General features: G+C 40.5%; 1 protein-coding gene across 6 annotated transcripts in view; it reads left to right on the forward strand.

The window, feature by feature from the left end:
• Positions 1-14,329, forward strand: part of PDE5A (phosphodiesterase 5A) — a 248,056-nt gene that overhangs the window by 157,885 nt on the left and 75,842 nt on the right. For all 6 annotated transcript variants that reach the window (XM_069978436.1, XM_069978434.1, XM_069978432.1 and 3 more), the window contains exon 3: positions 8,974-9,063. In XM_069978436.1, the coding sequence (XP_069834537.1) occupies positions 8,974-9,063 (90 nt within the window). The remainder of the gene's footprint in view (positions 1-8,973; positions 9,064-14,329) is intronic.

Below are 14,329 nucleotides of genomic sequence, written 5' to 3' on the forward strand. Positions count from 1 at the left end.
TCAGACACTGATGCTAGATGGGAAAAACAACCCCATATCTTTATCCCTGTTCTAGCAACCCTTACAGCTGGCACATGGCGGTTGTACAGTTTTCTTGGCATTTGTTCACATTCTCCGGGCATATGCCAAACCCAGACTTGTCCATCAGACTTCCAGATAGAGAAGTGTGGTTTGTCACTCCTGTGATTCAGAGCCCTTTAGCACGATGCATTCCACAACTCCATCTAAAGCTTGGCATTCTGCTTAGTGATGTAAGACTTGTATGCAGCTGCTCAGCCATGGAAACTCATGCCATGAAGCTTCCAGAACAAAGTTTTTGTCCTTATTTTATTCCTAGACTGCTAGATGATGTTTGAAACTCTGTAGTTATTTAGTCAGTAGATTGTTGGCAACTCTTATGCTACTCAGAACTTGGTGCCTGAAGAAACTACACAATACCATGCTATGCTACATGATGTTGGCTGTGCTTACCGCTGAGGGGTCTTTGTCAAACACTAGCCATACAAACTTCGGTAAATACTGTCTCATTCACCAGTTTGCTATATCAATATCTTAACTCAATATGTGCATAAGCGTCGTTCTTGCTCCCTGTCCATCAGACTTTGAATGGCTGGAGTAGATTTCGAACATAACTTCTACCAATTTCCCAGATCCCATAATTGCACGCACACATTATTATCTGTCCATGGTAGAATTATTTGTATGCCACTGGCCATGCTTCACTGACATATCCATAATTATAATATACGCCTGCAATTTCAGTGTGGAAAACCGATAAGCAAAACACTAATGGGTATAATATAGCCTCCTAGTACATGTACAGTATACAAAAAAGTAAACTATTACAATGTGTCTGTTATGAATGCACATGATGGAACTTTGCCGCAGTCCTCGGTGCGTAAGGTATGACCGAGACTGCGCTTTTGGCCATAACTTTTCACTTGGTTTGTGTGTTGTTTGCCTTTGTCTGTGCCCTGTCTGAACTCTGTCTTATGCCTTCTGTTCTGCTAATTGTTTTCCCTGGTCAGGTAATGGTTAACCTGGTTTTGCCTCTGGGATTGACAGCTGGTTCCTCCAATCACCTTCTGGACCAGGTTCCTGGTCTCCTATTTAAGATCTCTGTTTCTGTCTGTACCTTGCCGGTTATTGAGTTAGTCTCTGCCTGCTTGTGGATGCTGTTTTTTTGTATCTCCTGATTTCTGCTTAGTTTCTTTGACCTCCCTTGCCTGCCGCCTTCCCCTGACCTTATTGCCTGTTATTCGACTACGCTTTTGGATCCGATTTTGTACATTTGCTGCCCGACCGTTGTGACCTGGATTGCTGACTAATCTTATTGTTTTTGTTCGTCTTGTCTTGTATTTTGTTTTACATATTTAGGCCAGGGACCGCCGCCCAGTTGCCCGCTGCCATTTTAGGGCAGATAGCAGCAAGTAGGCAGGAAAAGTGGACGGGGCTGAGCTTAGGGTACACTGTCCGTGTCTCTACTGTATCTCTCTTTGACAGTATCAAATAGTTATAAAAAAAGTTCCAAATTCTTTCTTTCTTTATCCACTCTTTTCAGTCTGAGGTTCTTCAATTATCCTGAGCTATTGTTAGAACTTGGTTAAAGGGGTATTCCAGGAAAAACTCACTTTCCTTCTATGCACAGGATAGGGGAAAAGTAGGAGGTTGTGGTGGATCAGACCCTTGTACCCTCCATATCGGGCCCTGCTGGCTCTGTTATGAAGAGAGCGCGTGACCTGCGGCTCTATTCCTTCCTATGGAGCGATGGAAAGAGCTGAGTCCTTCCATCATCTCCATAGGAATAACAGAGCTGGCGGGGCCCAATACGGAGATCAGTGGGGGGTACAGAGGTCAGACCCTCCGCGACCCCTGACTTTTCCCTTATCCCAAGTGAATTCTTCCTGGACTACCCCTTTAACTGAAGACTACTGAAGTCTGTGTATACGAATTTATCTGATCCCACCAATGATTTCCTATAGTGGTGGGGACTCAAAATCGGATGTAGTCTCTGTCTCTTGTCTTTGAGAAAAGCATGTGTTTATCTAAAGGAATATAAATTATTTATGACCTAGGCTTTACCTAAGTAAGCTGTAAAAGTGTCACAGCATCTTGGCTTCTTCCATTTTCCGTAACTGCAGCAGAGTACTTCTCCCTGTAATTTCACCTACATTATCTGTATATAAAATAGCATAATTTACTGCTCTGACATTTTCTAAAATCTGTTGTTCCCTTAACACAGAATTATGTGCACTTAGTGAGTCCTGCTCTTTCTATCAGAAAAAAAACTAAACTATTATTCTGCATCCTATTTATTTAAAATAATTTGTTACTATTGTATAGTTCTTGACTTTATACGCCAGTTCTCTCATTGGCTATATTAAATTCCGATACACATTAGGCTCTGTTCACACTTTTATTCTGGCTTCCATTTAATACGGAATACTTTGCTGGATCTATTTGCTGGCACCCAACAGATCTCATTTGCTTATAATTGGTTTTGTATGGGTTTTTGGAAATTTGAAAAGCTAGTGCTACATGCCAAGTCTGTCACTAAGATCTCCAAACATACAGTGCGGGAAATAAGTATTTGATACAATGCTGATTTTGCAAGTTTTCATACCTACAAAAAATGGAGAGGTCTGTAAGTTTATTGCAAGTACTCTTCAACTGTGAGAGATAGATTCTATAGAAAAATTCCCAAAAATTACATTGTATGATTTTTAAATAACAAATTTGCACTTTATTGCATTTAACAAGTATGTGATCACCTACAGTACCAACCAGCAAGAGTGAAGATTCTCGCAGACTTGTTAGTTTTTCTTTAAGAAGCCCTCCTATTCTGAACTAAAAAAGACACCGGTCAACACACTCAATCACACTGCAACCTCTTCACCATGGCCAAAACCAAAGAGCTGTCTATAGACTCTGGGGACAAAATTGTAGACCTGCACAAGGCTGGGATGGACTACAGGATAATATAGGTTAGCAGCTTGGTGAGAAGGCAACAACTGTTGGTGCAAGTATTAGAAAATGGAAGAAACACAGAATGGCTATGTTCACACAACGTAATTTTTAAATTTTTACTGCTGTGTTCATACTTCTCCTTTGTTCATACATCGTTATGTTAGCGCCTGTTCTCTAGATAATGTACCTGCCTATTATTTCCGGATACAGTTCACTGAACAGCGTCTAGAAATAATAGCTGTTCACACAATGTAATGTGTGGCAGCGGCCACACATTACATTGGAGTGAATGGTTTATTGATTTGCAGGCACACCCGCAAGTCAACAGTAAAAAGAGAACGATACAGAGGTATCGGCTGCAGGAACGTCCTGAATGCAGCCTGGCGACTGGCAACGGACGCTGTTAAACATAGTGTGAAAATAGCCAATGACTGTCAGTCTTCCTCAGGTCTGGGGACCTCGCCTCCCGGGGGAAGGATGATTCTGAAAAAGGTCAGGAATCAGCCCAGAAGGAGGACCTGGTCAATGATCTGAAGAGAGCTGGGACCACAGTCTAAAAAAGTACTGTTAGTAACACACACTACGGTGTTATGTATTAAAATCCATATACAATAAGTGATTTTATTCAGGGTTCTTCCAGCAATTAGCATGTACAGCTGGTCAGCTAGTGCTGCAACAGAGGCCTGGAGAAAGATGTGTTATGTTACTGTAGCAACAATATTTCTAGCTCTGTATATTATTAGGTAATGTCCTTGCATGAAAGTGAATGGTCCAATAACTGAAAGTGGCAACGATGAGAAAGAACTGAATCATGGCAGTGTAGGGTCACCTAAGGTTCATGCGTTTATTACATATTGATCTCTACACTAGGAAGCAGACACTTCGTGAATGAAGCACAGTACTATTGCTTTGCCATTATGATGAAATTTGATTTAATTGTCATTTTCTGTTGGTTTTTGTTTCTTAAATAGAAACTGATTAAAAAAAATAGCAAACCTCTTAAAAAAAAAGCAAACAAACAAAAAAAACAATCTGTCCTGTAAGTCTTTTAGTTCATACCCTAGTCTTTTAGTTCATACACCGTTCACACGGAGTAAAAATGGCGGAGTTCTCCACCGCGGAATCCTGCCAGCCTCTGTGTCATAATGGCAGTCTATGGGAGGCTCGCGTGCCTCCTCTCCGCGCTGAAGAATGGACATGTTAATTCTTCAGTGCAGAGAGAGGAGGTGTGCCCATAGACTGCCATCATGACACGGAGGGCGGCGGGATTCGCCGCAGAATTCCAACAGTTTTCCCCCGTGTGAAAGGAGCCTTACTAAGAGGCACACTTCTCACAGTAAATTTGGTGGACCTGAGGCTGCTGCATGGCAGACACAGAAATCTGTACTAGCTCCAGAGCAGGTGTAGATCTTTGCCATGATCTTTGCCAGTCTGCTAGCAAAGAAATGATGGCTGATCTCAGGGAGACCAACCAAAACACAGCGGAGACACCATCTTATGTTTCTTAACGTCAGTGAACTAGCCAGACCTTCTGCTGGGAAGGAACAACCAAGCCAAGGAATGTCTGCAGTCAAGGAAACCACCCAAGCAAGGCATCCATCCACAGACAGCTGTTTCGGATTATTTGCCCCTCATCAGTGTGGAGTAGGATTCTGGCTTGTCAAAGCCTAGTAAGTGCATTTAAGAGAATGATGGTTAACCTCAGGGAGATCAACCAAAACACCACAGAGACAACATCACATGTTTCTCATCGTCAGTGACTCTAGGAACATTACCCCCTGAGAGTTTAAATATGCAAAAATATTATGTCTTATGTGGGTGTAGATCACGATAAATAAGACACAGGAGGAAGCCACATCTTCTTCACACCTTGCCCCGCTAACTATCCATCTATCAGGTGAGCAGGGCATAGGTTGGGGGAATCGCAGTTTGCGCAAAAATCTGGTCACACACTTTTGATGAATCCCCCCCATGGACTTAACATTCAACTATCTGCAATTAATTTTGTACACATTTTAATCAAACTCCATAAGAGCCACTTCTTACAACTACACAGTGACCTCTTTCCACCCTAGGGCATAGTATTTTGCAGTTTCTGTGAGCTGATATTCTTTTATGCCACAGTGAACATCGGTTCCGTGCACCATCATAGCGCCATCTTTGATGTACAGCGAAACACTCACAATGGCCGGGTAAAGAGCTTCTTCTGCTACCCCAGTCAGCAAAATGTCCCTTAAAAACTTGTTTCTGGCATTACAAAACAATATCTCTTTTGGTAACCTTGCTGAGAAACTTCACTTAAACAATGGCGCTTGACGTCTATTCAGATCAGTTGGAATGCAAAATGTCAGCTTGTAAGCTTGTTACTAGAGATAAGCAAACTTACAGTGAGTTTGGGTTTGCACGAACTCGAATTTTGTACATTTGAATCCCGCAGTCTGGAGAAAGTGGATGCAGTGGAACCATCAGACTCCTCTCCCATATATCTTTAGAGGACTAGTTCCTTCGTACTTAACCATGACTGCTAGAAACAAGAGCTAGAAACTGACCTCAGTAATTATATTCTGCTTAATTCCCTTCCTTTACTTCCATTACCTCAATATGGAATGCCCGTAAGGCTTACCTTAGAGAATCAAATTGGGTCACAGGGTTTAAAAAAAAAAAAAAAAAAAGAATCTGAAAATTCTCCACTATAAGCTATTCATTATATTAAAACTTTAAACAAATCCCAACGGACAAGACAACATTTAACAGAATTATCTAAGCTACGTTGCAAATAATGAGAGAATGTTCTTTATTCTTACGAAAGAATCCTCCGCTAAGCAAAACCTACTACTTTTTCCATGCCTAAAAACTAAACATACAAAATCTTGTATCCCCTTTCTTTTTAACTCTACAGGGAATAGCTTTAGATGTAAAGAATAATTCTACCCCCTTTATAATCTTAAAGAATGTCCAGAAGCTACTATCTCCAGTTAACAAAATATTGAACTCTTGCTGAAGAAATTACCGTTACCATATTTATCACCATCTCATGTGGAATCTTTGAACTCATGAAAAAGCAGTTTGAAGCTCTCCCCCTGTCTTCATGGTTCTCTATGGAGAGAGGAGGGGTTAAGGGAGATGAGGCACCTAAACATTACAACAAAGAGTTAATTTACAGCTACATCAATGGGCTATCTCCTATGAAGTCAGCACTGACCTCTGAATACCGGCTTTCACACAGCTCCCACTGTGTAATCCTTTGTTCTCTGCTCTCTGCTGGCCACTAATCTCCCCCCTCCCCTCTCCATAGATTACACAGGGCCCGACTGATGTAAAAGAGTCAGGATTTTCTGATAATGAGCAGTGAATGAGAGGGGGGGGGGCTGGGGAAAGGCTTTTTGAATGCAGATAATGGTATATTTGCCTAATAAACCCAATTACAAAGTTTCTTCAAACCTGTCATGGAGAGAAAGGAGCTGTTGCACATCACACCTATGGCTGACACTAATGCCACTCGCCTACATTTAAAAAACAACGCCAGGATGTTGGTATATAATTTGATCAAACCATATTGCCCCATGTACTGACACAGTGTAGAGATAGTGTAGGGACCCATGTAAACCAGTAGACCAGCATGTGGTACATGGGGCAATATGGTTTGATCAAATTACATACCAACATCCTGGTGTTGGTTTTTAAATGTAGCCGAGTGGCATTAGTGTCAGCCATAGGTGTGATGTGCAACAGCTCCTTTCTCTCCATGTCTTATTTTCTAAAATCTGTACTATTGATTTCTGCAAAAAAAAATAAAAATTGACAGTGACACTTTAATTATTTCAGTATGCTATTATTTCTGGTTAATTTTCTAGGGAAAACCTCATGGCTCTTATACTTACCTTACCAGAGACCGACAAATCCACTGATATTATACACCAAAATTCTTGCTCTTACATTAGCACCTATTATACCTCTATCAGACGATTAGTTCAGTTTGTTAAAGGTAGACAAGCCCCCGATAGTACTTGTCATATTACCAATATCCTCAATTTCAATAATTTAAATATCAGCAAAAGTATTTGCACTATTCCTCCTTGACACCAAAAAGGCATTTCACAATAATTAGGCCGATGCGTTTTCTGTGACCAAAGCTTTGGTTTTCAGGGTACTGAATAGTCATAACAATCTTGTACTCTAACCCATCTGCTAGAGTGTTTGCTAAAGGTTCTCTCTCTTCTAAGTTTGTGATTTCAAATGGAACCAAAGTTTTCCCCTCTCTCCACTAATATTTATCCTTTCTTTAGACCCTTTTACCCATTCCCTTAGATCAATACAGCCTCAAACAAGTGGCAATCAGCATGATCGGGGCTGACTTGCAGTGCCTTTACAAGGAACAATAAATCCGCATAAATGATCGCTATATAAATTACCTGGCCATTTAACCCCCTAGTGACTGGCTCATGGGCCTTACTGGCCAAGTAATTTTTTTTACTTTTATCATCACCGCCCTCCAAGAATCATACCGTTGTTTTATTTTTGCCAATGTAGCCTTGTTTCTTCCAGGACAATTTTTACTTTTTATTTATGTTAATTTAGGATTCATGTAACTCATTGATTGACTTGCATTTGGGCATAGTTTTTTTATTGACTTGCATTGACTTTGCCTATTTTATTATAACTATTACTAAATTGGCACAATAGAAACAATTTTCCTGAAAAAAAAACTACAAAAACTGTCGACACATTCCAAGATCCATAGCAAACTTGTTTTTTTCTTATGTTTTATGTAACAATTTATTTTGTATGGGGAACAAAATGACATTATTATTGTTGTTGTTATTTATTTTTACTTTTTATTAGTTTTACTAGTATAATTAACCAGTGATATGCTGATCACTGATGCAATACACTGCACTACCACTATTCCATTCCTACAGCCATGCCTTCCCTAATGAAGTCACAATGGAGTAAGAACATACACAGGGTCTGGTCCAGGATAGCTATACATCATGGTCTGATATCCACTTTATCCCTCCACCTTTTTCTTTATTCTTTAGCTTACTTCTGTTTGGTCTCACATAGCACTTTTATTGTTTATTGTTTTTCGGATACTCGTAAAGTGTTATCTGTGCCACTGTCTTGATATCACTTAGATCTACCATGTATTTATATTTATTGTATACTGAGGGATGTATATTGTAATTTATTCATTTCTGTTTACCTATATATAAACTTCTTGGAGGGAGGGCATTGTGTTAGTTTCCTCTCCTTAACCTAAATGTTTTTTAAGTGTTTTTAATATTAAGTGGTGTGTTTTTGTTATTGCTATATAAAATATATCATTTGTTAATTTTGTGGGGAGTGCATGATTTTTTTGTGGTATGTCATCTACTTCTTTTATGCACTTCCATAAACCTATGTAGGTTAAGAGAGCGAAAATAGTATTACACATAGTCAGTGTCGGACTGGGGTATTTGGGGATCGCCAGAGGAAATGATCCTGGGGGCCCACCAATGAAAAAACAGTGAGAAACGACATTTCAGTCAGTGTTAGTACAGATTCTAAAGCTGGGGGCCCACCGGAAGGTCCTCCGGTCCTCTGGTGGGCCAGTCCGACCCTGCACATAGATTTGTCTTTTTTATTAAATGGAGGGCGCTCTTTTCCTGCTGTGCTAGTTGCTTGCACTTACAAGTTCAAATCCTGCCTGTATTTTACATGCTTTAGCCCTGATGGTTATAGCAGCAGAGAAGAGTACCTACAATGTGGCAACACAGCCCAACACTAACCTTCCCAATCCTGAGGGTGTGGGTTTGGGGTGTCAGGGCAGCATGAACTACAGATACAGGTTTGTGTATAGGGAAGATGTTAGTTCTCTGGTTTGCTTTTTTTTCTGTTCTGTAATGCATAGTTTGCCGCTGATGATGATTATTTAGTCTGGAGTATTTGTCGTCTCATCAGGTTTTCCTGAAGATAAATCACTTCTAATCATTTATCTAATTAGACAATGTTGTTTTCCCTGTTCAGGATTCCAGATTCAACGCAGAAGTCGACCAAATTACTGGATACAAAACACAAAGTATTCTTTGTATGCCAATCAAGAACCACAGAGAGGAGGTAAGCCAGGCATATAGACTAAAAAGGTTGACGTACCGGGGCCACTGTTATTTAGTACATGAATGGATTTGAAGAAGAATTTTATTGGACGGTCATAATCAATTACAGCCATTAGTATATACGGTGTGTGTCCAATTTCCCATTTTATTATATTGATGCTACATATGGCCGTATATTGCTATTGTACCCCTTAGAGTGGTTTCACACAAGGTGGGTTTTCAATGGGGGTGGGGATGTTAGTGGAGGTTGGTGGAACACCAAAGAAACATCCCTGATAAGGTATAATGTGATGTTGTCTTTATTCTGTCAGTCAGTATACTTACTGCAATACCCAGTTAACATAGTTTTGTTAGGTTTTACTAATTTAAAAAAACATCATTTTTTTTTTAAATGAACTTACGAACTAATGAACTTAAATAGACACATGATTTTGAATTGCTATATTTTTACTTCTATAATATTTTTTTGTGTATGGAGCAGTGTGATACAGTATAATACATTCGTGGTAGATAGGACATTTTCTTGGTATTTTATTTTATAGTATTTTATATCTTATTGTATTTTATCTAGTATAATTATTATTAATTTTTAAAGTGCCTTTGATACCAGAGTGCTATACATATGATAAGGGTTAACATACAGAATGTTACATAAAATCAGGAAAACATGAATAAAGTCAATTACAGACTGGGGCTATACTATATTCATACAACGTATATTTTCGTAACACCACGGGCGTTATACAATGTTACCTTCCCGTCTATGGGTTCCCGGCTGGAGCGTATACACATAGTATACGCTCTGGCCGGGATCCCTAGCGGCCCCGCAAACAACTGACATGTCAGTTTTCTGCAGCCGCTATTCATTGCATAGTGGCCACAGAAACCCATGTCAGTGCACACTGTGGAGCGAGCGGCTGCGACCGCAAGCTCCATAGTTTGCTGTGGGGAGTTCTGATGCGGGTGCGCACGGATGCCCCAGCAGCAGAACTCTGCCGCTGCAAAGATCATCCAGCTGGTACTGCAGTAGCGGCCAGGATGATATTTTCAGAGACCGTCCGTTCCGTGACTCGGACGGGTCACGGAACGGCCAGTCTCTTACAGTGTCTGCACATGGCCTGGTACTGGTACATTGTAGTTTGTATCCATTTTGACGAGATAGGTGTTCAAGTTGCTTTTGAAGTTGTGATGGTGGGTGATGGGCCAGATATGTTGGGGTAGTGAGATGCAGAGTATGGGGGAAGCTCAGGAGAAATCTTACAGACAGTTGTGTGAGGAGGGGACAAGGGAAGAGTACAGATGGACTTCCTTTGAGTGTTTTATATCACATATGGGGCGATACTGAGCCATCAGATCACAGATTTACGGAGGGTACAGGTTGTGGTTGGCCTTGTGTGTCATGGTTAACAATTTAAACTGAATTTGTGGTGTGTTTTTAAATGACAAATCAGAGCGACTCTGAGAAGCAAACTTGTGGGACAGGGGAGACAGTGTCCTGGTTGAGTTTTAAAAAGTGAGATAAAAAGGAGGAATATCTAGCTGATAGATAATCTAATATATGTTATAACCAAAAATAAACAATTCTGCCAAAATACACCAGTGTGAAGCCAAGCATAGACTCCTTATGGCCCTGGTACACGGCTTAATATGAGAAGGAAGCGAGCACCGACCTGCCAGGTCAGCTTGGTCCTCATTCCCTGCTTGCTGTCGGTGCTATTGGCCGATAATTGCTTGGTGTAATAGGGCCTTAAAACTATGTCAGCATTGAGTTCAGGTCCTTTTGTTGACAAAGGATTGTCTACACTGAAAAATTCTGAAAATCACGTTTAGCGATATTGGTATGTTCAGTTGTGATCTACAATTGTTTGTTTTGTTTTTTTTTAACATTTTGAAGTGTTTTAAGAAGCATTTGTACTGTTTTTTGGAGGCTTTTTTGCACTTCTCAAATCTTTTAGAGCATTTACACGGTAAAAGAAATATCTGAATGTAAATACACTGTATTATATAGTAAATATCATGCATTTCTTTATTATTATGGCAGTTTATACATAAGCTGTCAAGCAATTTACCATTGAATGTATTTGATGTGTAAAACTGATGTTTTATGTCTCAAAATACTCTCCTTAAACAATGTGTAATGCTGTACTGCTGCACACTGATTCCATAACATTTGTCCAGCAAAGCATGTGATAGTTATTCATATTGTTTCTTAGGGTATAAACCAACAAACTGTATACTCAGCGTATTTACTGCTGCGATACGCAGCAAATACGCAGCAGATTAGATCTAAATAACTGAACATAGCATCAAACCTGCACCATCAAATCTGCTGCGTATTTGTTGCGTATCTGCTGCGTATACGGTGTGTGGGTTTGTACCCCTATGGTTAAGTCAACTATGTGTTTTCTTTAGATGACCATTGTGAGTGACCTTAACATTTGCCATTTGTATCTCATTCACTTATTTTTCCTTCAATATGGAAGTTTCATCTAAGAAGGCCCCCTTCCCTTTATCCTGTTCCTTGTTCCTGTATTGTTATCAGTGTATGTTTGCTTTCATACCCATGTGTGTACACTGGAAAGTGATAGCGCTTTATAAATATAAGATAAGGTAAAGTTTTAATACAATGTAGGAGATTCATGTTATTGTCTCATACATGTAAATTTTTAGGCCCCGTGCACATGACCCTGAAATTTATCCAGAATTCTTATCAGGAAATTTCCGGACCCATAGGCTTCTATTAGGCAAGGACACCAGTCAGGTAAAAAAAACTGATGGGTGTCCTTGCCTAACAGAAGCCTATGAGTCCAGAAAATAGGGCCGGAAGTTGTAGAACCAGTCCTTTTTTTGTATGGAAGTCCATGGGAGCATCCGGTCCAGATGCATATCCGGAAATTGGATGAATGGATGCGTTGCTAGGCACCCTGGGCTGGCGTCAGCATCCAGGCAAAACCTGCGGCACCACTGGCTCCCTGCCCTGTCAATCACTCTTGTGGCCTGAGGCAGCAATATGTCTCCAGCCACAAGAGGCCACTGTCTCCCCCAGCGCCCGAGTGACGTCACTCATGCATTGCAAGAAGAGGGGAAGCTGGAGAAGAGCAGAGCTGCCGACTTGCAGAAGGTCAGTATGGCTTTTTATTTATTTTTTTGTTTTCTGTTTTAACTGTTATACTGATGATTTCCTGAAGCCTCCTGAAACACTTCCTGATCAGTATTTCATGACAGTAAAAACTTACATGAATGTGTGTATGAGGCCTTACCTTTAATCAATTGAGCAAATCAGTATCTAATATATATATATTTGCTAAAATGCTTATCCTGGTCATACACATTAAATAGCTGTCTCAGTACACCCCCATACATATGGATGCCCTGCATTGCTGACCACAGAGATGGTTGTGGACTAAGTCTGGCCCTGAGCAAAGTTGAAGGTGGGACCCCAAATGCTGATATATTGTGGCAACAACTAAAATTTCAACATTATACTTGTCGGCGGTACTTGCTGCTCGTGGTGGGTGGACAGATGTCGGTGGACATAGGGGTCGGGTGTAATTGAAAATCAGCGCCCAACCTCTTTGTTCTTGGACATATAAGATGCAGTCAAAGCAGTCTGGCTATGGATTACCACTCCCCATAGAGAACACAGGAACGCTCGGCCATGCCAATCATTCTTGTGTATGGGAAGCATAGGGCCAGATGTCAGGGATAACTGTCAGCTAAAGGATTGTTCAGCCAGCAGTTATTAAAGGTGTAGGCCACCTTTAGTCACATTCACTCAGTTCAGAAGGTGGCATGCCAGGATTGTTGCGCCGAGTGGATAAAGGATAGTAAGGATAAATATCTTTTTTTTTTTTTTTTTATTCACCCTCCGAACCCTGCCCCCTTGGAATTTTTTAAAGGCCAGAAAATCCCTTTAATTTAACTGGTCAATAATTATTATGATTTATTACAGATAAGCAGATGGCCAGTGTAAATTGACATTAAAGGGTTTGTGCAATGCTTTTTTCTTCTGCTTAATCTAAAATTGGGCATGGACATATGCTGCTTCTTACTGCCCACTATTTGAGACAGCCGCTGCAGCTGACTCAGTGATGGCTCACTCATCACATCACAGCCAGTGATTGGCTAAGCGGGCTGTCACTGAGCAGGGAACCCGGAGAAAAAAGCAGGAGCGTGTAGTGGGAGCTTGAACAGGTAGGCATCATTTATTTATTGTTTTTAAAGGGGTCTCATTTGTTAGTCCCATGAAACTAACAAATGACAGGCAGGCAGGAGGGTGCGGGAACATAATAGACAAAGTATACTTACCAATATCCGACAGCACCTTCAGCTACAACATCATGTAACAGGCTGATGGATTGCCTGCTCAGCCAATCAGTGACTTGTGATGTACACGGAACCCATTTCTTCCAGTGGCTGTCGGTGAGACACGAGAGCAATACTATGGGAGCACTGGGACTGTTAAGTATACATTGTTTATTATGTTCTCACGCACCCCCCTGTTTGCAATTGTCATTTGAGTTGTCCAGCATCAACACCATATAATGAATGACCCCCATAAATAAAGCAATGAAGAAGAATTTATCAAACATTTATGCCAGTTATCTGGCATCAAAAAGTTGCAAAGTTTTGCGTAAACACCTGATTTGGGCAATAAGTTTAGACTTTTTATCTTTTTACGCTGCCCTTGCCAATCTTTAGATGTAACATGTAATAAGAAGCCTGTAAAACATTGACCTTTACTAAATCTGCCTTTACCAATCATTAGAGATGAGCGAACCTCGAACTTTCGGCATTTGATTAGCGGTGGCTGCTGAAGTTGGATAAAGCCCTAAGGCTATGTGGCAATCATGGATATAGTCATTGGCTGTATCCATGTTTTCCAGACAACCTTAGAGCTTTATCCAAGTTCAGCAGCCCCAGCTAATCAAATACCGAACGTTCGGGTTCGGATCGACTCAAACCCGAACCCGATTCGCTCATCTCTACCAATCATCCTTCCAACTTGTTTTGAAAAAAAGATCTCTCTCCTTATATGCAATTCATACGCAAAGCTTTTTTTTTTTTTTTTTTGTGAAGACTGTAAAGAAAGCAGGTGGCTTACTGAAAGTGAGGAGAACAGCTGTAGCTCCTAAAATGGAACTGTAAAAACTTACACTTTTTTTTTTTTTTTTTTTACACAAAATAAGTTACACATCCTAGTTTAAAGAGCACATGTGCTAATTTTAGTAGTGTCAGCCGTTTATGAGATTGGATAACAGGATAAT

This window comes from Dendropsophus ebraccatus, chromosome 7, assembly GCF_027789765.1.
Source record: "Dendropsophus ebraccatus isolate aDenEbr1 chromosome 7, aDenEbr1.pat, whole genome shotgun sequence".
NCBI classification, from domain to species: Eukaryota; Metazoa; Chordata; class Amphibia; order Anura; family Hylidae; genus Dendropsophus; species Dendropsophus ebraccatus.